Source organism: Sciurus carolinensis, chromosome 8 (assembly GCF_902686445.1).
Source record: "Sciurus carolinensis chromosome 8, mSciCar1.2, whole genome shotgun sequence".
NCBI lineage: Eukaryota > Metazoa > Chordata > Mammalia > Rodentia > Sciuridae > Sciurus > Sciurus carolinensis.
Window position 1 is genome coordinate 116,241,436 of NC_062220.1, and position 22,219 is coordinate 116,263,654.

A 22,219-nucleotide genomic window follows, 5' to 3' on the forward strand; every position below is an offset into this window, starting at 1 on the left:
ATGTGATTTCCATTATAGTAATATATATGAATTTATTTTTATGGACATCTGAATGGAGAATTTTTGTCAATGTCTCATGGTGCTCATAGATGCATAGTACTTTATGGTAGATTGCTATGTGTATGCATACCTTTCACTCTTGGCCTTTTAAAATTTAGTAGTTATGATTAACAAGAATGCAGGAAAAATCTTGAAAGAAAAAAATTATGACACTTGCAGGAATAATCAATAATAATTCTAAATGTGATTGTTTTAATCAGTGTTTTCACTAACGTACCTCCATTCTTCTCTCACTCCCCACTCCCATTATATATCATCATCCACTTATCAGCGAAAACATTTGGCCTTTGGTGTTTTGGGATTGATTTATTTCACTTAGCATGATATTCTCTAATTCCTTTCATTTCTTGACTTTACAAATACAGTTAGAGAGAAGGAACAGTCAGGTCTTGATGTTCTCATGGGACAACCGGAATTCAGGAGTTCTAATATGTAGTAGGCCCATGAATAGGTATACAATGTTGAGCCAAAACCTCTTGAAGTCTCAAGGATATCTTAATTCATTTTTAAACATTTTATTGGTTCTTTTTAGTTACACATAACATTTGGCTTCATTAAGACATAATTATAAAATCATGGAATATAAATATTAAAGAGTTTTTATTTTCCTCTCTAATACCTACATTCTCCCAGAACACACAAAAAAAATGAAAAAAAAAGGACCAATATTTAAAAATTCCTGCTTCATGGTACTTAGGTCTTTGTGGAGAAAATAGACAACAAATGTATGCTCCATCAGGTAACAAGATGTGCTAGGAAGAAAATTAAGGCAGAGTGCATGGTGTTTAGGTTAACAACAAAAAGTGAGATTTGCACAAGAGAAGATGATAAGAGAGAAGCTTAGGAAGATGCTAGAGGTGAAGTCTGCAGGATTATTGAAGTCATAATGAAACTGGATTTCATTTTACATGTGAGAGAAAGGAATTAAAGCTAAGAGAGCAGGGGAGGCATGTGACTTTCTCATAATAATGATGAAGTTAGCAGGTGTAGTTTATTCACCATTCTGTGTGCCATGCATCCTGCTGACTTTCCATAGTTTATTTCATTCAGTTGCAAGGTTACAGAAATTTTGTGAAGTTTTACACTTGAGCTTCAGTTTCCTGCCTAAATTCTACTTTCAACATTCACTCTACCATAGCTTCTTTATTCAAATAGACATAGAGCAATGATGACTTTTTATGCATAGCCTAGCAAATTATGTTTCTTTATTCTGTCATCAAGTCCAGAAGTCACTAGGGTTTAGAAAATTTAGTAAGTCACCCTTCTGGGCCCCAGGAGCTTCTAATAGGGTTTTGGTTTTATTTAACCACTTACCAACATTTCAGTGAACTTTTACCTGCTGGAATACTCAACAAGGAAAATACATAAATAACCATTTTTTGCGCATGTCATGCAGTGTCCTGAGATACAGTCCCATTTGAATTTTAAGTCATACAAACTGAATTAGTTTCCCTCAAGCTAGGAAAAAAAATATGGAATTCTGTCTTATTAATCATACAAATAATTACTGAATGGTAAAAATAGTGTGGTGTTTCTTTTTTTATTATTTTATTTTTATCGTAAACAAATGGGATACATGTTGTTTCTGTTTGTAGATGGAGTAACGGCATACCATTTGCGTAAACATACATTTACATAGGGTAATGATGTTTGATTCATTCTGTTATTTTTTCCTTCCCCCTCACCCCTCCCACCCCTCTTTTCCCTTTGTACAGTCCCTCCTTCCTCCATTCTTGCCCCCCTCCCACCACCCATTATGTGTCATCATCTGCTTATCAGTGAGATCACTCGTCCTTTGGTTTTTTGAGATTGGCTTATCTCACTTAGAAAGATATTCTCCAATTTCATCCATTTGCCTGCAAATGCCATAATTTTATTATTCTTTATAGCTGAGTAATATTCCATTGTATATATATATAGCACAGTTTCTTTATCCATTCATCAATTGAAGGACATCTAGGTTGGTTCCACGATCTGACTATTGTGAATTGAGCAGCTATGAACATTGATGTGGCTGTATCTCTGCAATATGCTGATTTTAAGTCCTTTGGGTATAGGCCAAGGAGTGGGATAGCTGGGTCAAATGGTGGTTCCATTCCAAGTAGTCTAAGGAATCTCCACACTGCTTTCCAGAGTGGCTGCACTAAGTTGCATCACCACCAGCAATTTATGAGTGTACCTTTTCCCCACATCCTCTCCAACACCTATTGTTGCTTGTATTCTTGATAATCACCATTCTAATTGGGGTGAGATGGAATCTTAGAGTAGTTTTGATTTGCATTTCTCTTATTACTAAAGATGGTGAACATTTTTTCATATGTTTGTTGATTGCTTGTAGATCTTCTTCTGTGAAGCGTCTGTTCATATCCTTAGCCCATTTGTTGATTGGGTTATTTGTATTCTTGGTGTAGAGTTTTTTGAGTTCTTTATATATTCTGGAAATTAGTGCTCTATCTGAATTATGAGTGTCAAAGATTTTCTTCCACTCTGTAGGCTCTCTCTTCGCATTGCTGATAGTTTCCTTTGCTGAGAGAAAGCTATTTAGTTTGAATCTGTCCCAGTTATTGATTCCTGCTTTTATTTCTTGTGCCAAGGGAGTCCTGTTAAGGAAGTTTGATCTTAAGCCAAGAAATTGAAGATTTGGACCTAACTTTTTCTTCTATAAGTTGCAGGGTTTCTGGTCTGATTTCAAGGTCCTTAATCCATTTTGAGTTTAGTTTTGTGCAGGGTGAGAGATAGGGGTTTAGTTTCAATCTGTTGCATATGGATTTCCAGTTTTCCCAGCACCATTTGTTGAAGAGGCTCTCTTTTCTCCATTGCATATTTTTGGCACCTTTGCCTAGTATGAGAAAATTGTATTTATTTGGGTTTTTGTCTGTGATCTCTATTCTGTACCATTGATCTACCTGTCTATTTTGGTACCAATACCATGCCGTTTTGTTACTACTGCTTTGTAGTATAGTTGAAGTTCTGGTATTGCGATACTCCCTGTTTCATTCTTCCTGCTAAGGATTGCTTTAGCTATTCTGGGTTTCTTATTCTTCCAGATGAAGTTCATGATTGCTTGCTCTATTTCTGTAAGGCACATCATTGGGATTTTAATTGGAATTGCATTGAATCTGTATAGCACTTTAGGTAGTATGGCCATTTTGACAATATTAATTCTGCCTATCCAAGAACATGGGAGATATTTCCATCTTCTAAGGTCTTCCTCAATTTCTTTCTTCAATGTTTTGTAGTTTTCATTGTAGAGATCTTTTACCTCTTTGGTTAGATTGATTCCCAAGTATTTTATTTTTTTTTTGAAGCTATTGTAAATGGAGTTGTTTTCCTCATTTCCCTTTCAGCTGTTTCATTGCTTGCGTATAAAAATGCTTTAGATTTATGCATGTTGATTTTATAGCCTGCTATTTTGCTGAATTCATCGATGAGGTCTAGAAGTTTTCTGAAGTTTTTTTGATCCTCTAAATGTAGAATCATGTCATCAGCAAATAGTGACAGCTTAAGTTCCTCTTTTCCTACTCGTATCCCTTTAATTTCTTTCATCTGTCTAATTACTCTGGCTAGAGTTTCAAGGACAATGTTGAATAGAAGTGGTGAAAGAGGACTCCCTGTCTTGTTTCAGTTTTTAAAGGGAATGGTTTCAGTTTTTCTCCATTAAGAATGATTTTGGCCATGGGCTTAGTATAAATAGCCTTTACAATGTTCAGGTATGTTCCCACTATCCCTATTTTTTCTAGTGTTTTGAGCATGAAGGGGTGTTGTAGTTTGTTGAACGCTTTTTCTGTGTCAATTGAAATAATCATATGATTCTTATCCTTAAGCCTATTGACATGATGGATTACATTTATTGATTTAAGGATGTTAAACCATCCTTGCATTCCAGGGATGAACCCCACTTGATCATGGTGCACAATTTTCTTAATATGTTTTTGGATATGGTTTGCCAACATTTTGTTAAGGATCTTTGCATCTATATTAATCAAGGATATTGGTCTAAAATTTTCTTTCCTTGATGTGTCTTTGCCTGATTTGGGTATGAGGGTGATATTAGCTTCATAGAATGAGTTTGGTAGGGTACCCTCGTTTTCTATTTCCTTGAGTACTTTGAGAAGTATTGGAATGAGTTCTTCTTGGAAGGTCTTGTAGAACTCGGCTGAGAATCCATCTGGTCCTGGGCTTTTCTTGGATGGTAGGTTTTTAATGGCTTCTTCTATTTCATTGCTTGATATCGATCTGTTTAAATTGTCTACGTCCTCCTGGTTCAGTTTGGGAGGAGCATATGTCTCTAGAAATTTGTCAATGTCTTCGGTAGTTTCTATTTTGTTTGAATACAGATTTTTGAAGTAGCTTCTCATTATGTTATGTATCTCAGTGGTGTCTGTCATGATATTTCTGTTTTCATCACAAATTTTAGTAATTTGAGTTTTCTCTCTCCTTTTCTTTGTTAGTGTGGCTAAGGGTTTGTCTATTTTGTTTACTTTTTAAAGAACCAACTTTTTGTTTTGTCATTTTTTTGAATTGTTTCTTTTGCTTCAATTTCATTGATTTCAGCTCTGATTTTAATTATTTCCTGTCTTCTACTATTTTTACTGTTATTCTGTTCTTCTTTTTCTAGGGCTTTGAGCTGTAATGTTAGGTCATTTAGTTGTTGGCTTTTCATTCTTTTCTGGAATGTGCTCCATGAAATGAATTTTCTTCTTAGTACCGTTTTCATAGTGTCCCAGAGATTTTGATATGTTGTATCATCGTTCTCATTCACCTCTAAGAACTTTTTAATCTCCTCCCTGATGTTTTCTGTTATCCATGTTTGATTCAATAGCATATTATTCTCCAGGTGTTGGAATAATTTCTGTTTTTTTTTTATTTTGTCATTAATTTCTACTCTCAGTCCATTATGATCTGATAGAAAACAAGGCAGTATCTCTATTTTTTTGCATTTCCTAAGGGCTGCTTTGTGGAATAACATATGGTCTATTTTTGAGAAGGTTCCATGTGCTGCTGAGAAGAAAGTGAATCCGCTCGTTGATGGATGGAATATTCTATATATGTCTATTAAGTCTAGGGTATTGATTATGTTATTGAGTTCTATGGTTTCTTTGGTTGGTTTTGTTTGGAAGATCTATCTAGTGGTGACAGCAGTGTGTTAAAGTCACCCAGAATTGTTGCGTTGTTGTCTATTTATTTCCTGAAATTGAGTAGGATTTGTTTGATGTACAGGGATGCACCATTTTTCAGGGCATAAATATTTACTATCGTTATGTCTTCCTGATTTATGGTTCCCTTAAGCAGTATGAAATGTCCTTCTTCATCCCTTCTGACTAACTTTGGTTTGAAGTCCACTTTATCTGATATAAGGATGGAAACCCCCACTTTTTTTACTGAGTCCTTGTGCGTGGTAGGTTTTTTCCCATTCTTTCACCTTTAGTCTGTGGATGTCTTTTTCTATGAGATGAGTCTCTTGAAGACGGCATGTTGTTGGGTCTTTCTTTTTAATCCATTCTGCCAGTCTGTATCTTTTGATAGATGAGTTTAGGCCATTAACGTTCAGGGTTATTATTGAGATATGAATTGTATTCCCAGTCATTTGGGATTATTTTTGGTTTTTAATTTGGCTTGGTTTCTCCTTTGAGTGGTTTTTCTCTAAGGTAGTTCCTCCCTTTGCTGACCTACATTGTTGTTTTTCATTTCCTCCTCATGGAATATTTTGTTGAGAACATTCTGTAGTGCAGGCTTTCTATTTGTAAATTCTTTTAACTTTTCTTTATCATGGAAGGATTTTATTTCATCTTCAAATCTGAAGGTTAGTTTTGCTGGATATAGGATTCTTGGCTGGCAACCATGTTCTTTGAGAGTTTGAAATATGTTGTTCCAGGCCCTTCTAGCTTTTAGAGTCTGGGTTGAGAAGTCTGCTGCTTTCCGTATTGGTTTCCCCTTATATTTAATCTGATACTTTTCTCTCGCGGCCATCAAAATCCTATCTTTATTTTGAATGTTAGGCATTTTCATTATAATGTGCCTTGGTGTGGATCTGTTGTGATTTTGTGCATTTGGTGTTCTGTAAGCCTCTTGTATTTGATTTTCCATTTCATTCTTCAGGCTTGGGAAATATTCTGATATTATTTCATTGAATAGATTTTTATTTTCTTTGTTTTGTATCTCTGTACCTTCCACAATCCTGATAATTCTTAAATTTGGTCTTTTCATGTTATCCCATAGTTCTTGGAGATTCTGTTCATGATTTCTTACCATCTTCTCTGTGTGGGCAACTTTATTTTCAAGATTAAATATTTTGTCTTCATTGTCTGAGGTTGTGTCTTCCAAGTGGTCTAGTCTTTTGGTGATGCTTTCCATTGAGTTTTTAATTTGGTTTATTGTTTCCTTCATTTCAAGGATTTCCGTTATTTTTTTTTATTTTTATTTTTTTTTAGAATCTCTATCTCTTTGTTGAAATGATCTTTTGCTTCCTGCAGGTGCTTTTTCAGCTTATTGGTATTATCATTCATTGCCTGCATTTGCTCTCTTATCTCATCCTTTGCTTCACGAATCATCTTAATCATGTATAATCTGAAATCCTTTTCTGACATTTCTTCTAACATACTGTCATTGGATGCTATTACTATAGAATCTAGATTTTTTTGCATCATTTTCTTCCCTTGTTTTTTCATGTTGTTCATGTATCTTCCCCTCTAGCAGTGCAGATCTGGGGTATTGCAGATTTCCCCCTATAGGATTATAGTGTCCCTATAGGTTTCCAAATCCTTTTCTTTCAGGGGAGATCAATATTAGCAGTGCCCAATTCAGACACTATGCAATCCTAGACCAAATAGCCCCTATGAGGACAACAACAATATTTTCATAATAAACAGAATGAGTTCAAATATTATCTTCAGTAAAACAAAGAGATTTGTAATAAGGTCTGCAGTTTCTAATGGAGGACAAAGAGGATGCAGAGGGATGTATAATGTGGCTGTTAATGGTATAAGAAAAGAATATACAGAAGTTCTAGTTAATAAAGGGTGAGAGCGTAATCAAAGGAAATTGAATGTTATCAGGCAAAAAAAGGGATAAAGAGACTCTGAGGGAACAGGTAAACAAAAGGAAAAGAGAGCAAGAAAAGTAAAGATATAAAAACTTAAATTTTTTCAATAAGGAGAAAAAAGAAAATCTATAGTATAACAGTAATATAGTAATAAAACCTCCCAGAGTTCAGCAGCCTGATGCATGAGAGGTACCTGACAATGACCTTCAAGTCTCCAGCAGGTCTCAGGATGGGATTTGCCCCACCTAAAGATCGGAGCTATGGCTTCCAGGATTATCCAGGATGGCTGCTCTGGCTTCCAAATGTGTTAGCAAATGGGGAGCTGCAGCTCAGGGTGTGGGCGTGGTCACCTGGAGGTCCTGGAGGCAGAATGCAGTTGGTCAGGCAGGGGTCCTGGAGGTCCGGTGTGTTTGGTGTGGTTGTGGGATCCTGGAGGCCGGGTGCAATCAGTTGGTCTGGGTTCCCGGTGATAGGGTGCAGTCAGTCGATGTGAGGGTCCCAGTTGCAGGGAGTGATCGGGCTCAGTCAGTCTGGCCAGGGATCCTATGGGGCCTGGCTGTTGTCTCAAAATGGCGGCCTCCATGTGTAATCAAACCTGCAGGTACTGTAACAGTGAACTTCCAGGCAATAGCAGGCAGCTGGTGCTCCACTGGCGGTAGGCAATCAGTTTGCTGACTGTTGTCGGACAATGGGGAGGTGAACCTCGTACACTGAGTGATGGATAGGTGTAAGGCAGGCGATGGACAGGCCAGAGGCAGGCACATGGCGGATGATAGGTGGCTGACAGTGAACAATCTGCACTCAAAATAGGCGTCGATATGCTCGTAGACTGCAGGTGATCACAGCAGACAAATGGGGTAAACAGCAGGGGATCGATAAGCAGTAAAAACTGCCTCACCAAAATACAGATATCCTCTGCTTGAAACTGGAGTTATGGAGTGACAAGGTGGTGTGTATTTCTTTAAAAAAGTTTTTATTAGTTCATTATAGTTATACATCACGATGGTGTTCATTGTGACACATTCATGATTGTGTATAATATAACATGGTCCATTTCAATCCCCAGTATTTCCCCTTTCTCTTGCCTCCTTCCTGCCCTGTTCCCCTTCCTTCATTCTACTGGTCTTCCTTCTATTTATTTATTTGTCTTTTAATTGGGGCATTATAGTTATGCATAAAAGTAGAATTTCTAACAGATATATACATTGTATGAGGGAATTGTTAAATCAATTTTTGACATTGAACTGTCTTATGAATGGATACTTAATCTCAGAGATAATCATTCTAATGTGAGTTATAAATAAGGAATATATTGACATTTTACTAATGACAAATGTTAAGCAGGGCATGAATTCATGTCAGGTCTAGGACATAAATTTTGTTAGAAAAATTAATAGAAGTCCAGAGAATGAATTAAAGAACTAAAGGGAAATGGAGGTGCTCATGATTCTTTGGCTTAATATTTGAAATATTTTCATTTCCTACCAGGATATTTGTCATCCTATTACTCATCATCAGCATTGCATGGGTTCCATTAGTTCAAGTATCTCAAAATGGACAGCTGTTTCATTACCTAGCATCAGTTTCCAGCTATCTTGGGCCTCCCATTGCAGCTCTCTTCCTGCTTGCCATCTTTTGTAAAAGAGTCAATGAACAGGTAAGCAAAAACTTGGAAAAAGTTTTCCCTCCAGTGTGAGAAAAATTGTTTCTTTGGCTGAGGTAGCAAAATACATTGCAACTTTCATAAAACGGCTTTCATAAACTTGTGCTCATGCTTAGCCTTATAGTTTTCATTAGTTGAGTAAGTAGGCTGAATGATAATTATGATTTATTTGATTCTTCATCTTTTCTGAACATTGATTTATTGTTATTTCCTTTGCAGGGAGCATTCTGGGGTCTAATAATTGGACTTGTGATAGGCCTTATTCGTATGATTGGAGAGTTTGCCTACGGAACGGGGAATTGCTTGGTTGCCAGTGACTGTCCCAAGATTATCTGTGGAGTACACTATATGTACTTTTCCATCATTCTCTTTTGCTCATCCATACTGGCCATCCTGGGGATTTCCTTCCTAACAAAACCCATTCCTGATGTACATGTGAGTGTTGTGTAAAGGCTATGTTCTCATTTTTAATTAAGAGTTGTTTGCCTTCTTAAATGACAATTGGTACACAAGTCTCAGGTCAATGAAATAATTGCACCACACGAAATAGAAGCACCTTAAGAGGTTATTATCATCCTGTCATTCAACTAAACAACAATTTTCTGCCCAGTATGTGGAAAGTACCAGTGATTATAAATTAAGGGATTAGGAAATGGGGTAGAGCCTCCCTAAACCTCAGAATGGTCTTGGGATGTAAATTTACACCATTGTTAAAGGATACCCTGGAGAAAGACTTAGTGTTGCTTAAGAGACTGGTATTGTGTTGCCTAAGAGCTGACACCTCACAGCAGAACTGTCATCTGAACTGGGCCAGTTTGGGGGCAAGCTGAACCTCATATATAACCTGAACACTGATGTGGAGGTAAAACAGCACATGGCAACAGGGGGCAAGGAAAGGAACAATACAGCAAAGGCATTCACCTGTTGCCTTTCAAACAGACAAAAGTACTTAATATGAATATTTTACAGTGTTGATAGGAATGTGGAAAAATGCCCCCCGTCCAGAATTGCTGAGTGCTTTGGGTTTTATAATTTGCAATTGGGCAGTATTTGCCAATTTTTAAATTCTCATATCCCATTTTTAGTAGCTTATGTAGAAATATGGTTAAAAGTAGGAAAATACATGTAGAAAGATTTTCTCTGCAAATACTTTCTAATAGAAAAAGTAGAGATGATTCAAATTTCCATCACTAAAGGTATGAATACAAAATGAGGGAGCTCTGTTATTTACTTTTAAAAATGTTTGTAATATGTTTAAGTGGGAAAAAACATATACAGAATATTATGCTACCATTGAATTTCATAGTTGTAATGAAACACATATAGGAATACATATCTTGGACTATGCATAGAAAATATCTTGATGTACTCACATCTGAAGTTTTTAATAATTATCTCTGGAAGAGGGGAACCAGAGGAACCCAGAAAATATTAATCATTTAAAATATGCATACTATTTAAATACTAAAGTTGATTTGATTTATCAACATGTACATTTTTATTTTGCATTCAACATTAACTTTAAATGCTACCTATTTTATATTTCCTTGAGAAGTGACCAGTAGATGATATGTGGATGGGGAAACTTAAGCACACAGTAGGTAAAATTGGCTTACCAAAGGACATGTCAGCAGAATCCATCACCATTATTTACATTGGATATGGGGAGTTGAATGATTTCATAGACAGCCATGAAATGTGTTGTCATGTATCTAACCTGGCAGAGCAGTAGTGAGATATTACATGATGACGGATTGGGGTAAGTCTAGGATAAAATTGTTGCAAGTAAGAGAAAGAATTCAAGGAGTCAAAAAAAATCAGAATGTTACAAAGAAAGTGAATTTAATCTAATATAAGAAGTGCTATGAAGAAGAGCTTATAAAGCTATGAGGAGAATTCTTTGTGATAAGGCGAAAGTACATGTTTCTATGTCAATAATAGGCAAGAAAGCCAGTTACTGAATGTTTGTAAATTGGTGCAAGAAAGCTGTGGATTATATTAAATGATGCATTAATTTGAGAATATGATTATAAATTTAAAAAAACTATTGATATTTGGAACAATTTCCTTAGACTGACACAAGTTTGGTGTTTATTCTTTTTGTCTAATCACATGACTTAGATCTGTGACCAATAAAAAATGATAGCACATATGCAATTTATTTTCAATTTTGTAATCAACATACAGAATAAGCATAGACATCTTACTTATTATTACAGAAATCAATTAAATTAAAACTCTGCAAAACAGTTTAGAATATTGGTATATTTGACAGAAGTTTGCAGATGAGTTACCAAAGGCTAACAAGGGTATTAATTGCTATTATAACTTAAGAACAACACACAGATGCTATCTAAACTTGATGGATCAGAAATAGAATGTCAGAAAATATTTTTAAAATGGTTAACCATTAGACAATATGAAGGAAATCATGATATAGCTATAAGCAGTTAGATGATGGGACAATGAATGAAGGAGGGGCATGGTGTAGGTTAGCTAAATCTTTTATGTTTTTGAAATCACAAATTCAGAAGGGGAAGCTCTAAGAATATTTTGTGGAGTTTTTAATATCTGCTAGAACAATTACAAATAGAAATAATTAAAAATGGTTAGTGTTTTGGTGAGCAAACTTGGCAGGAGAACTTTTTTATTTTCTGACAGACTCTCCTGTTAAGTTTTATTTTTTTAAAAAACCATATGCTAAATAAAGGTACAAATGGATCATTGTGAGCATTTTTTTCCATCACTAATGAACTTGTGTATCTTCTTTGGTCAGTTGTATCGCCTGTGCTGGGCTCTTCGGAACAGTACAGAGGAACGAATTGATTTAGATGCAGAAGAAATAAGGCATGATGAAATTGACACTTCGGAGGAAGGTAATGTCTGGCTTACCTTTGGTTTTTAGGTAGGAAATCTGTGCATAGTTTGGTTTAGTGGTGAGATTTTTTTTTTTAATATCTTGAAATTCAACTTCTGAAAAAGCTATTCAATTTGTGGCCAAGTGAAACTTCACAATTTTATTTTTTCAGCAAACAACTCAATTGGTTGTTACATATGGAATCTATTCTTTCATCTGCTTGTCCATCTATCTGTTCATCCAGATAATGCATGGCCGTTGCTAACATGACAATTACATACTTTCCTGTTTTTAGTTACATGTTGTTTACAACAAACTCATATTGACTGATTTTGCTTAAGTATCTAACCCACCTGCTCTCCAACCTTATTTCTCACTGTTTTCTTCAATACATCCTTTAATCCAAGTAAGTAGGTTACTTCACTTTTCCCACATGCATCACACCTCCTGGAATATTTCTACCTCCTGAAACAAAAGAAAAAAAAAAACCCATTCCTAAAATCTAAGTTCTGATTGTACTCCCTTCACCACGGCTTTGATTACCTCATGCTTTTAAAAACCACTGAAAAAGTTTAGCATGTCAAGATATATTGTCTTTACATGAGAGGGAGGCGGGGTATGAAAAATGGTGGACTGAGACAGACATCGTTACCCTATGTACACGTATGATTACACGACTGGTATGAATCTACATCGTATACAACCGTAGAAACAAAATGATGTACCTCATTTGTGAACAATGACTCAAAATGCAGTCTGTAAAAAATTAAAAAATAAATAAATAATTTAAAAAAGAAATATTGTCTTGAATGGCACACCAATACTTTAGTTTTGGTTTAGCTTTTCCCAATTTAAGAAAGGATCAGTGTCTTCTATTTCTTCAGGCTGTTTATATCAGTACTCCTGCATAAGACTGACTTATAATTTTCCTTTATTGTACTTGGTTTTAGTGTCAAGATCAATGTTCTCAGAATAAATAAAAAGTACCAATTTTTTTTATTTCAGAAAAATATTTTAATAAAATTGGAATGATATCTCCATTGAAATTTTAATATTCTGCCAGAAATAACATTAGGAATGAGACAGATATCATTACCTATGTACATGTATGATTATACGAATGGTGTGAATCTACATCGTGCACAATAGAAATTAAAAGTTTATCCCATTTGTGTACAATGAATCAAATTGCAGTCTGTAAAAATAAAAATCTAAAAAAATTAGGAATTTCTGTGTGTGTGTGTGTGTGTGTGTGTGTGTCTGAGAGAGAGAAAGAGAGAATGTGTGTATGTGTGTGTGTGTTTGTGTGTGTGATGGAGAAAGACACAGAAATGAATAGAGACCAAGGGAGACAAAAGAGAGAAGCTTCTGAACTATTCTGATCAACTTTATATAATGGCTGTAGAGTTTTCATTTCTTCATTAATCTATTCTGCATAGTTACATATTTTTAGTATGGTGTCTATTTAGTACACATTTTAAATATATTAGCATAAGGTTATTCTATTTATTGTCTTTTTGATTTCTGCTGCTTCTGTACTTATATTTCCTTTTAATTCCTAATATAATTTCTGTGATTTTTTTTCATGATAAATCTTACTGAAGACCAGCCCATTTTTCTTTAATGGAAGACTTTTATCTTTATTTCTATTCTTCTTCTTCTTTCATATTTCATTGCTTTCTGATTTCATTGTGTATATTTCCATTTACTTTATGTGAGTTTGTTAAGTATACTTGCTAATTTCAGTTGGGTATTGTCTCTAAACTTTCTAATGTAAAAACATTAGAAGGTTCTATACATTTCCCTCAAAGTAATGCTTTTGTTGCATCTGATGAATTTATTTTGTTAACTTTTTCATTGTCACTTATTTCTAAGTATAGAAAGTGTAGTCTTACTTTCAGTATGATTTTTAAGTTTTCCAACGCTGCAAAAATTGCTTTGTAAATAAGCATTTTTGTACATTTGCCAGTATACTGTTGGGATAGATTTTAAGAAATTTGTGGGATCAAAAAGTCAATGTAATTTTCCTATGTTCTCCAAATTCTACTTCTTTGGACTTAAGTCATACTTTTCTTGTATGGTTAAAAAATATCACAAATAAGTTATAAATGCAGATGCATAAGGAAGCTTGCCCCTCACAATGAAATAGTAAGAAGGAAAAATTGTCTTGGGCCATATGCACAGAGGGAGAAGGTAGGTTTATTTATGAAGATGTGTGATATTAGTTCATTGGTATTTTACATAATGACACTCCTGTTTCCACACAGACTTGCTAACATAATATGTGTAACTTTAAAATTTTGCCTTTGATAGATTGGAACAGGCATTTCAGCATAGTTTTTATTTAAATTTCTCTTTTCCTAGTGAGCTCAAGAACCATTTTTCTATTTTCTTTAAATGGTTTCTTCATCTCTCTAGAATGTTTACATGGGGAAGTTGATGGGCTTTTCCTATTTTTAGAAACCCACTATACACTGTGGGTACTCATACCTATCTAAAACAACATATCAATGTTTTCCCCAAGTTTTGCACATATTCTTACTTTGGTTACTGGATTTTTACTATGCAATTTTTTCAATTTTTTATATAGCCAAATTTTGCTACATTTTCCTCTGACACTAATAAGTTATTATGATCATTCTTTATAGTCATCTATAGAACATTGATCAGGGTTTCTCTTTTCCATGTTTTGTGATGATTTCTTCATCTCTTTCTGTTGTTTCAGATCATCCTGAGCAGTCTCGTGGATGTCTTAGGAAGGCATATGACTTATTCTGTGGTTTGCAGAAGACAGGGCCCAAACTGACCAAAGAGGAGGAAGAAGCCCTGAAGAGGAAATTGACAGATACGTCAGAGAAGCCCTTGTGGAGGACTATAATGAACATTAATGCCATCCTCCTGCTGTCTCTGACAGTCTTTATCCATGGTTATTTTGCCTGACCTCTTTCTGAGCCACTAGAATATTGCCTGGGCAAAGGATAATTTTATTGATTTTCACTTTTAAGATTTTTTTTTTTTGTGTGTGTATTGCAAAAGGGGGATAAGCAATTGGAAAATTATCTAATTAGATAATTATAGACCTGGTTGTTTTGTTATTATTATTCCTTTGTGTCAATTAGGTCTAAATTCTTTTTTCCAATCACAATTTGATATATATTTAATATACATATTCACTTTCAAATGATAACCACAATCAAGTTAATTAATGCATCAATCAAGAGTTACCTCTTGTGTATTTTAGGTGATAACAATGAACTATTCAGCACACTTCAAGTACACAAGAGTATTTTTAAGTATGGTCACTGTGTTGTACCTTCAATCCCCAGAATTTATTTATCTTATTTCTGAAAGCTTGAGAATTTTATTTCTGAAAGCCTGAGAACTACCTATTTCAAGAGTTTTCTTGCCCTGCAGACTTGACATTTGGTGTCCATTGGACTTTATGTAAACTACCAATGAATTAGTGTCACACATCTGCATGAATAAGCCCACCTTCTTCCACTGTGCATATATTCCAGCACAATTTCTCCTTCTTACTATTTAACTGTGAAGGTCAATCTTCATTATGCATCTGCATTTATAAATATTTGTAATGCAGTTGTGATTCTGACTTTTATATACCCCCACAAAGGAAATGAACTATATATGACAATAGTGGATGAACTAACAAGTTTGACTTTGTCTTTAGTGGAAATCTGTGTATTTCCAAACTGTCTTTTTAAAACATATGAGCAATCTCACTTCTACAAAGATTGTGTGATTCACCTATGTTCACACAACTTGATATTAGTAGAGCTTGATTAGAGCTCCACATTTCCCAATTTTGACATCAGGTGACTATCTACATAATCTAGTAACCTATTTTGTATTGTGAGTGTCTCAGTATTTAACTCTCATTGAGACAAATAGATTGGGCTGGGTATATCATATTTAGGTTTAAAAATGTCTGTGGAATTACCATGTAATTGATAAGCCACAGAATCCTGCTTTTTTAATTAAAAAAGAGAAAGAAAAAAATTAAAAATGAATTTGTTTCTTTTCCTGCATAATATTTTATCCCTGATATACTATATTTTATAGATTTTTATTGGTACATATTAATTATACTGAAAAGCACAGGGTTCATTGTGGAAAATTTGTGCATACATAGAAACATAATTCAATCATTTTCACCCCTCCTTACCTCCCTAAACTTTACCTCTCTCCCCTGATCCCCTTCTTTACCCTAATGGTTCCTCTTCTATTTCATGATGTTCCCTTATTCCCTTTTTGTTTCTCTCTAGCTTTCACATCTGAGAGAAAACATTTGATACTTGTCATTCTGAGTTTGACTTATTTATTTTTTCAGTTCATCTTTTTAAAAATTATTTATTTTGAATCATTGTAAATAAATGGGGTACAACTTGTTTCTCTGGTTGTACATTTGTGTAATCATACATATACATAGGGTAATGATGTTTGTCTCACTCTGTTATTTTTCTTCCCCCAACCCACCCACCCCTCTTTTTCCTCTACAATCCATATTTCCTCCATTCTTGCCTCCCTCCATCCCCTGTTTGGTATCATCATATGCTTATCAGAGAGATCATTCGGCCTTTGGCTTTTTGGGATTGGCTTATCTCACTTAGCATGATATTCTCCAACTTCATCCATTTGCATGCAAATGCCATAATTTTATTCTTCTTTAAGGCTGAGTAATATTCCATTGTGTATGTATACCACAGTTTCTTATCCATTCATCAATTGAAGGGCATCTAGGTTGGTTCCACAATCTAGCTATTGTGAATTAAGCAGCTATGAACATTTATGTGGCTGCATCACTGTAGTAGGTTGATTTTAAGTCCTTTGGGTATAGGCCAAGGAGTGGGATAGCTGGGTCAGATGGTGGTTCCATTCGAAGGTTTCTCAGCAAACTCCACACTGCTTTCCAGAGTGGCTGCACTAATTTGCAATCCCACCAGCAATGTATGAGTGTGACTTTTCCCCACATCCTTGCCAACACCTATTGTTGCTTGTTTTCTTGATAATCACCATTCTAATTGGGGTGAGATGGAATCTTAGGGTAGTTTTGATTTGCATTTCTCTTATTACTAGAAACGTTGAACATTTTCATATATCTGTTGATTGCTTGTAGATCTTCTTCTGTGAAGTGTCTGTTCATTTCCTTAGCCCATTTGTTGATTGGTTTATTTGTATTCTTTGTGTAAAGTTTTTTGTGTTCTTTAAAGATTCTGGCGATTAGCGCTCTATCTGAAGTATGTGTGGCAAAGATTTTCTCCCACTCTGTAGGCTCTCTCTTCACATTGCTGATAGTTTCCTTTGCTGAGAAAAAGCTTTTTAGTTTGAATCTTTCCCAATTATTGATTCCTGCTTTTATTTATTGTGCTTTGGGAGTCATGTTAAGGAAGTCTGATCCTAAGCTGACATGATGAAGATTTGGACCTAAGTTTTCTTCTATAAGATGCAGGGTCCCTGGTCTGATTTCAAGGTCTTTGATCCATTTTGAGTTGAGTTTTGTGCAGGGTGAGTGATAGGGGTTTAGTTTCATTTTCCTGCATATGGATTTCCAGTTTTCCCAGCACCATTTGTTGAAAAGGTTATCTTTTCTCCATTGTATGTTTTTGGCATCTTTGTCTAGTATGAGTAAATTGTATTTATTTGTGTTTGTGTCTGTGTCCTCTATTCTGTACCATTGATCCACCTGTCTATTTTGGTGCCAATATCATGCTGTTTTTGTTACTATTGCTCTGTAGTATAGTTGAAGTTCTGGTATTGTGATGCCCCCTGCTTCACTTTTCCTGCTAAGTATTGCTTTAGCTATTCTGGGTCTCTTATTCTTCCAAATGAATTTCATGATAACTTTCTTTATTTCTATGAGGTATATCATTGGGATTTTAAGTGGAATTGCATTGAATTTTGTATAGTACTTTTGGTAGTGTGACCATTTTGACAATATTACTTCTGCCTATCCAAGAACATGGGAGATCTTTCCATCTTCTAAGGTTTTCTTTAATTTCTTTCTATAGTGTTTTGTAGTTCTCATTTAGAGGTCTTTCATCTCTTTTTTCAGATTTTTTTCCAAATTTTCTTTTTGAGGCAATTGCAAATAGGGTAGTTTTCCTAAATTCCCTTTCTGAGGATTCATCACTCATGAATAAAAATGATTAGATTTATGAGCATTGATTTCATATCCTGCTACTTTACTGAATTCATTTATGAATTCTGGAAGTTTTCTGATGTAATTTTTTGGCTCTTCTAAATATAGAATCATGTCTTTGGCAAATAGTGATAGTTTGAGTTCTTTTTTTTCCTATTCGTATTCCTTTAATTTCTTTGGTCTATCTAATTGTTCTAGCTAGAGTTTCAAGAACGATGTTGAATAGAAGTGGTGAAAGAGGGCATCCCTGCCTTGTTCCAGTTTTTAGGGGGAATGCTTTCAATTTTTCTCCACTTACAATGATATTGGCTGTGGGATTAGCATAGATAGCCCTTACAATGTTGAGGAATGTTCCTACTTTCCCTATTTTTTCTAGTGTTTTCAGCATGAAGGGATGCTGTATTTTATCAAAAGGTTTTTCTGCATCTATTGAAATACTCATGTGATTCTTAACTTTAAGTCTGTTGATAATGTGAATTACATTTATTGATTTCCAAATGTTGAACAAATCTTGCATCCCTAGGATAAAACCCACTTGATTGTGTTGCACTATCTTTTTAATACATTTTTGTATGTGATTTGCTAAAATTTTGTTAAGTATTTTTGCATCTATGTTCATTAAGGATAGTGGTCTGAAATTTTCTTTCTTCGATGTGTCTCTGTCTGGTTTTGGTATCACGGTGATATTAGCTTTATAGAATGAGTTTGGAAGTATTCCCTCATCTTCTATTTCATGGAATACTTTGAGGAGTATTTGAATGAGCTCTTCTTTGAAGGTCTTGTAGAACTCGGGTGAGAATCCTTCTGGTCCCCGTACTTTTCTTCGTAGGTAGGTTTTTGATAACTTCTTCTATTTCATTGCTTGAAATTGATCTATTTAAATTGTGTATGTCTTGATTCTGTTTGGGTGGATCATATGTCTCTAGAAACCTGTTGATGTCTTTGAGATTTTATATTTTGTTGGAGTATAGATATTCAAAATAGCTTCTAATTATGTTTTGTATTTCAATAGTGTCTGTTGTGATATTTCCTTTTTCATTCAAATTTTAGTAATTTGAGTTGTCTCTCCCTCTCTTGTTAGTGTGGCTAAGGGTTTATCAATTTTGTTTATTTTTTCAAAGAACAAACTTTTTGTTTTGTCAATTTTTTTGATTGTTTCTTTTGTTTCAATTTCATTGATTTCAGCTCTGATTTTAATTATTTCCTGTCTTCTACTATTTTTGATATTAATCTATTCTTCTTTTTCTAGGGCTTTGAAGTGTAGTATTAGATCGTTTATTTGTTGACTTTTTCTTCTTTCATTGAATGTGCTCCATGAAATGAACTTTCCTGTTAGTACTGCTTTCATAGTGTCCCAGAGATTTTGATATGTTGTGTCTTTGTTCTCATTTACTTCTAAGAATTTTTTAGGTCTGCAATTTATGTGTTGGCGGGGGCTATTTCCAGATATCAGCCCACCTAGAGGCACAAGGACTTCGCAGCCTACAGCACACACCAGTTTTGCTCACACCAGCTTCTAGAGACAGACAGCTTTCGAGGAGTTCACTGCATGCGTTTCCTATTATTCAGGGTTTCATTGTAACAAAAGTATTAGTTTCTGCATAGCTACTTGGAAAGAGGGAGAGTGGTGGATTGGCTGCTCTCTGATGTGCTTGTTTAAGAAGAAGGCTTCAGCATTTCGGAGTTACACCTCGCTGCTCAAAAAGCGCAGTATCTGACTTTGGAATGTGTTTTGCACTCGCACCTTGATCTGCGTGTCTCTTGTCTGGAGACTTGAAGCAATAACGGGGGCTTCACTGGAAGGCAGTGGGGGCATCTGACTTCCCACCTGCTCCACGGAGCTCTGATACTCGGTACCTCTCTGAATCCTGCAAGCAAGCAGAGGGGGCCGTGTGGTTCAGTCTGGTGCCTGGTTCAGGGTGAGCAGGGCTGTCCTTTGATACCCTCTCAGCACAGAACAACCTGGATGCCCAGCACAAGGGGATTGTCAAATAGGTCAGAGAATGGATTCCATGCTGCCCTCTGGACCACCATGTGGAGTCACTGATGTAGAAAGACATCTGGATACGCAATGTCACAAGAGCGTTCACAGATAAGGAGCAGCGTCTTCCTTTCATAGGGTAACTAGGATTCTTACCATTTTTTTCCCCGTAAAAGTATGTATGCATAAATATATAAATGTCTAGAACATTTTAAAATTGTGAGTGAGAAGGTGTTTTTGTGACTTTTTATATTACTTTTCAGTGAGGTATAATCTCTTTATAAGGAGTGTATATTACCTTGTAAACAAACAAAACTGATAATTTATATAGGTTTTTAAATCTCTAACTTATTTACTTGAAAATGCTTGATACAAGTGGGAGTGGGACCAGCAGATGACAAGGGAGTGGCCGCATAACCTTGGGTCCTCTGGAGCGTGCACCTGCGACCCAGCCACGCCTGGCCAGGGAGGTGGGAGGACGGCCAGGAGAGGGAGTTGGTCTCCCTGGGCCACGCAGCGCCATGCCGGCTCTAAAACCCATACTGCCTCTGTGGAAGCTGCCCCATGCTGGCAGGAAGGGTCACTACACCAATTCTTACCTTTGGGGAATGTTTGGAATTTTCTATAATAAAAAGGAAAAATAAACAGATCCACGCAAGGCAGAGCACAGGAACCGCCTGCTGACCTTCAGAGGACACCTTGGTTGTGGCACAAGAGACATGGCGTATGAGGAACCACAAGCACACAGCACAACTGAGACTGCGGATCCCGTGGTGGGAACCAGAGCCACTGGCTGGTGGCCTCCGTCAGCGGCTTATCCTTGCTAAGCCTCCGCTCGCCACCTGTAAAGTAGGCATATCATGTGCACTCGAAACTCTAACCCTTCATGAGGAGATCGCTGCTGTTAACTAAGAAGGCGAGGGGGCTGGAGCAAGGGCGCTATGCCCCAGCAGCTGTTGTCAACTGTGTGTCAGGACCACCAGGTCGTCAGTGAGAGTGCAGATTCCAAGGCACCGTCTGCAGGCAGCGCCACTCCTCCTTCTCTGGGATCAGCTCAGGGGTCTCCATTTTTTTTTTTTTCCGGTACTGGGGATTGAACTCAGGGCCTTGTGCTTGCAAGGCAGGCACTCTACCAGCTGAGCTATCGCCCCAGCCCAGGGGTCTCCATTTTAAAAAAGAGCCCAGGCGATGCCAACTGGGGGAAGATGGCACCTAGCCCAACCCCAGGCACCCCAGGCTGCTGTGGGCACGACTGTGTCGCTGGTAGAAACCAGGGCTTGGCACGCTTGGGGACATCTGCCCATTTATGACTGCGGGTGGACTTTGTCAGCAATCATGGGTAGGAAAAACTGGCCCCAGTAAGACACCTTTGGAGTCTCCAGTTTGAAGCAGTGGCAAATAAACGATATGTCCTGTTTGTGATTTCTTTGTTGTGTCTTTGTTTGTGGAGGGGCAGAGTCTGTGGATAATTGACGTGGGTCAGGCTCTGGTTCCAATACAAGCCGACAGCATGGCCTGGGCCAAGCCTTGACCACTCCACACATAAAATAAGAATAAGGATGTAGGAAACAGGACCTGTTGTATGGGATGGCGGTGACCACTAGGCATGGAATGAGAGTCTTCACTTTAGGGTCGTTGGGTGCCAGAGCCATCTCCATCACAGCAGAGCCGGGTGTAGGCCATGGGAAAGGGGAATCCCTGGGAGGACATTCCCTGAGGATGCACCCAGAAGTCAGTAGCAGCTTGTGCAGGGAGCTTCCTCATGTCCTCTCTGAGCACTTGATGGACCCTGGGTCATGGGCACTAGTCCCAACTCTGCCTCCCCTGTCCCTGTCACCCCTGAGCCTCCACATTCCTCCTCCTGGGCTGGATTCTGAGTTAGAGGAGAAGCGAGATGCTGGTGTGGGGGGAAGCACTTTGTGCTTGGGCACAGTAGGCTGGTTTGCAGTCCCTCCTGGTCATCACCTCCTGCAGCCATGTGAGTCAGAATCCCCAATTCAGACACCAGAAGCAACCCTATGCATGCGTGTCATGACTCTGTTGTAATATAATTGTCTGGGTGAGTTTGTGACTTCTCTCTCAAAAGTAAAATAAGCTATGCTGGATTCTGGCCTTGCGAAAGGGACATTTCCCCCTTCGCCCCCACAGTCTGTGTCCAGAGGAAGCCAAGGAATAAAGATGCAGACAGACAAAAAAAAAAAAAAAAAAAAAAAAAAAAAAAAGAATTTTTTATTTCTCTCCTGATGTCTTCTATTATCCAGGCATCATTCAATAGCATATTATTTAATCTCCAGGTGTTGGAGTAGTTTCTGTTTTTTATTTTTATCATTGATTTCTAATTTCATTCCCTTATGATATGATAGAATGCAAGGTAGTATTTCTATCTTTTTGTACTTGCTAAAAGTAGCTTTGTGGCATAACATGGTGTATTTTAAAGAAGGATCCATGTGCTGCTGAGA

The 22,219-nt window shown here is 36.7% G+C and overlaps 1 protein-coding gene across 2 annotated transcripts in view; it reads left to right on the plus strand.

Moving 5' to 3' along the window:
• The window catches only part of LOC124990962 (solute carrier family 5 member 4), an 87,658-nt gene extending 73,096 nt beyond the window's left edge, over nucleotides 1–14,562 (plus strand). The window contains exons 12-15 of one of the 2 annotated variants that reach the window (XM_047561551.1): nucleotides 8,591–8,759; nucleotides 8,985–9,200; nucleotides 11,542–11,641; nucleotides 14,348–14,562. In XM_047561551.1, coding sequence (XP_047417507.1) covers nucleotides 8,591–8,759; nucleotides 8,985–9,200; nucleotides 11,542–11,641; nucleotides 14,348–14,562 — 700 coding nt within the window. Of the gene's footprint in view, nucleotides 1–8,590; nucleotides 8,760–8,984; nucleotides 9,201–11,541; nucleotides 11,663–14,347 lie in introns of both variants that reach the window. The other variant, XM_047561552.1, reaches the window with a different exon arrangement.
• The last annotated feature ends 7,657 nt before the right edge of the window (nucleotides 14,563–22,219 follow it).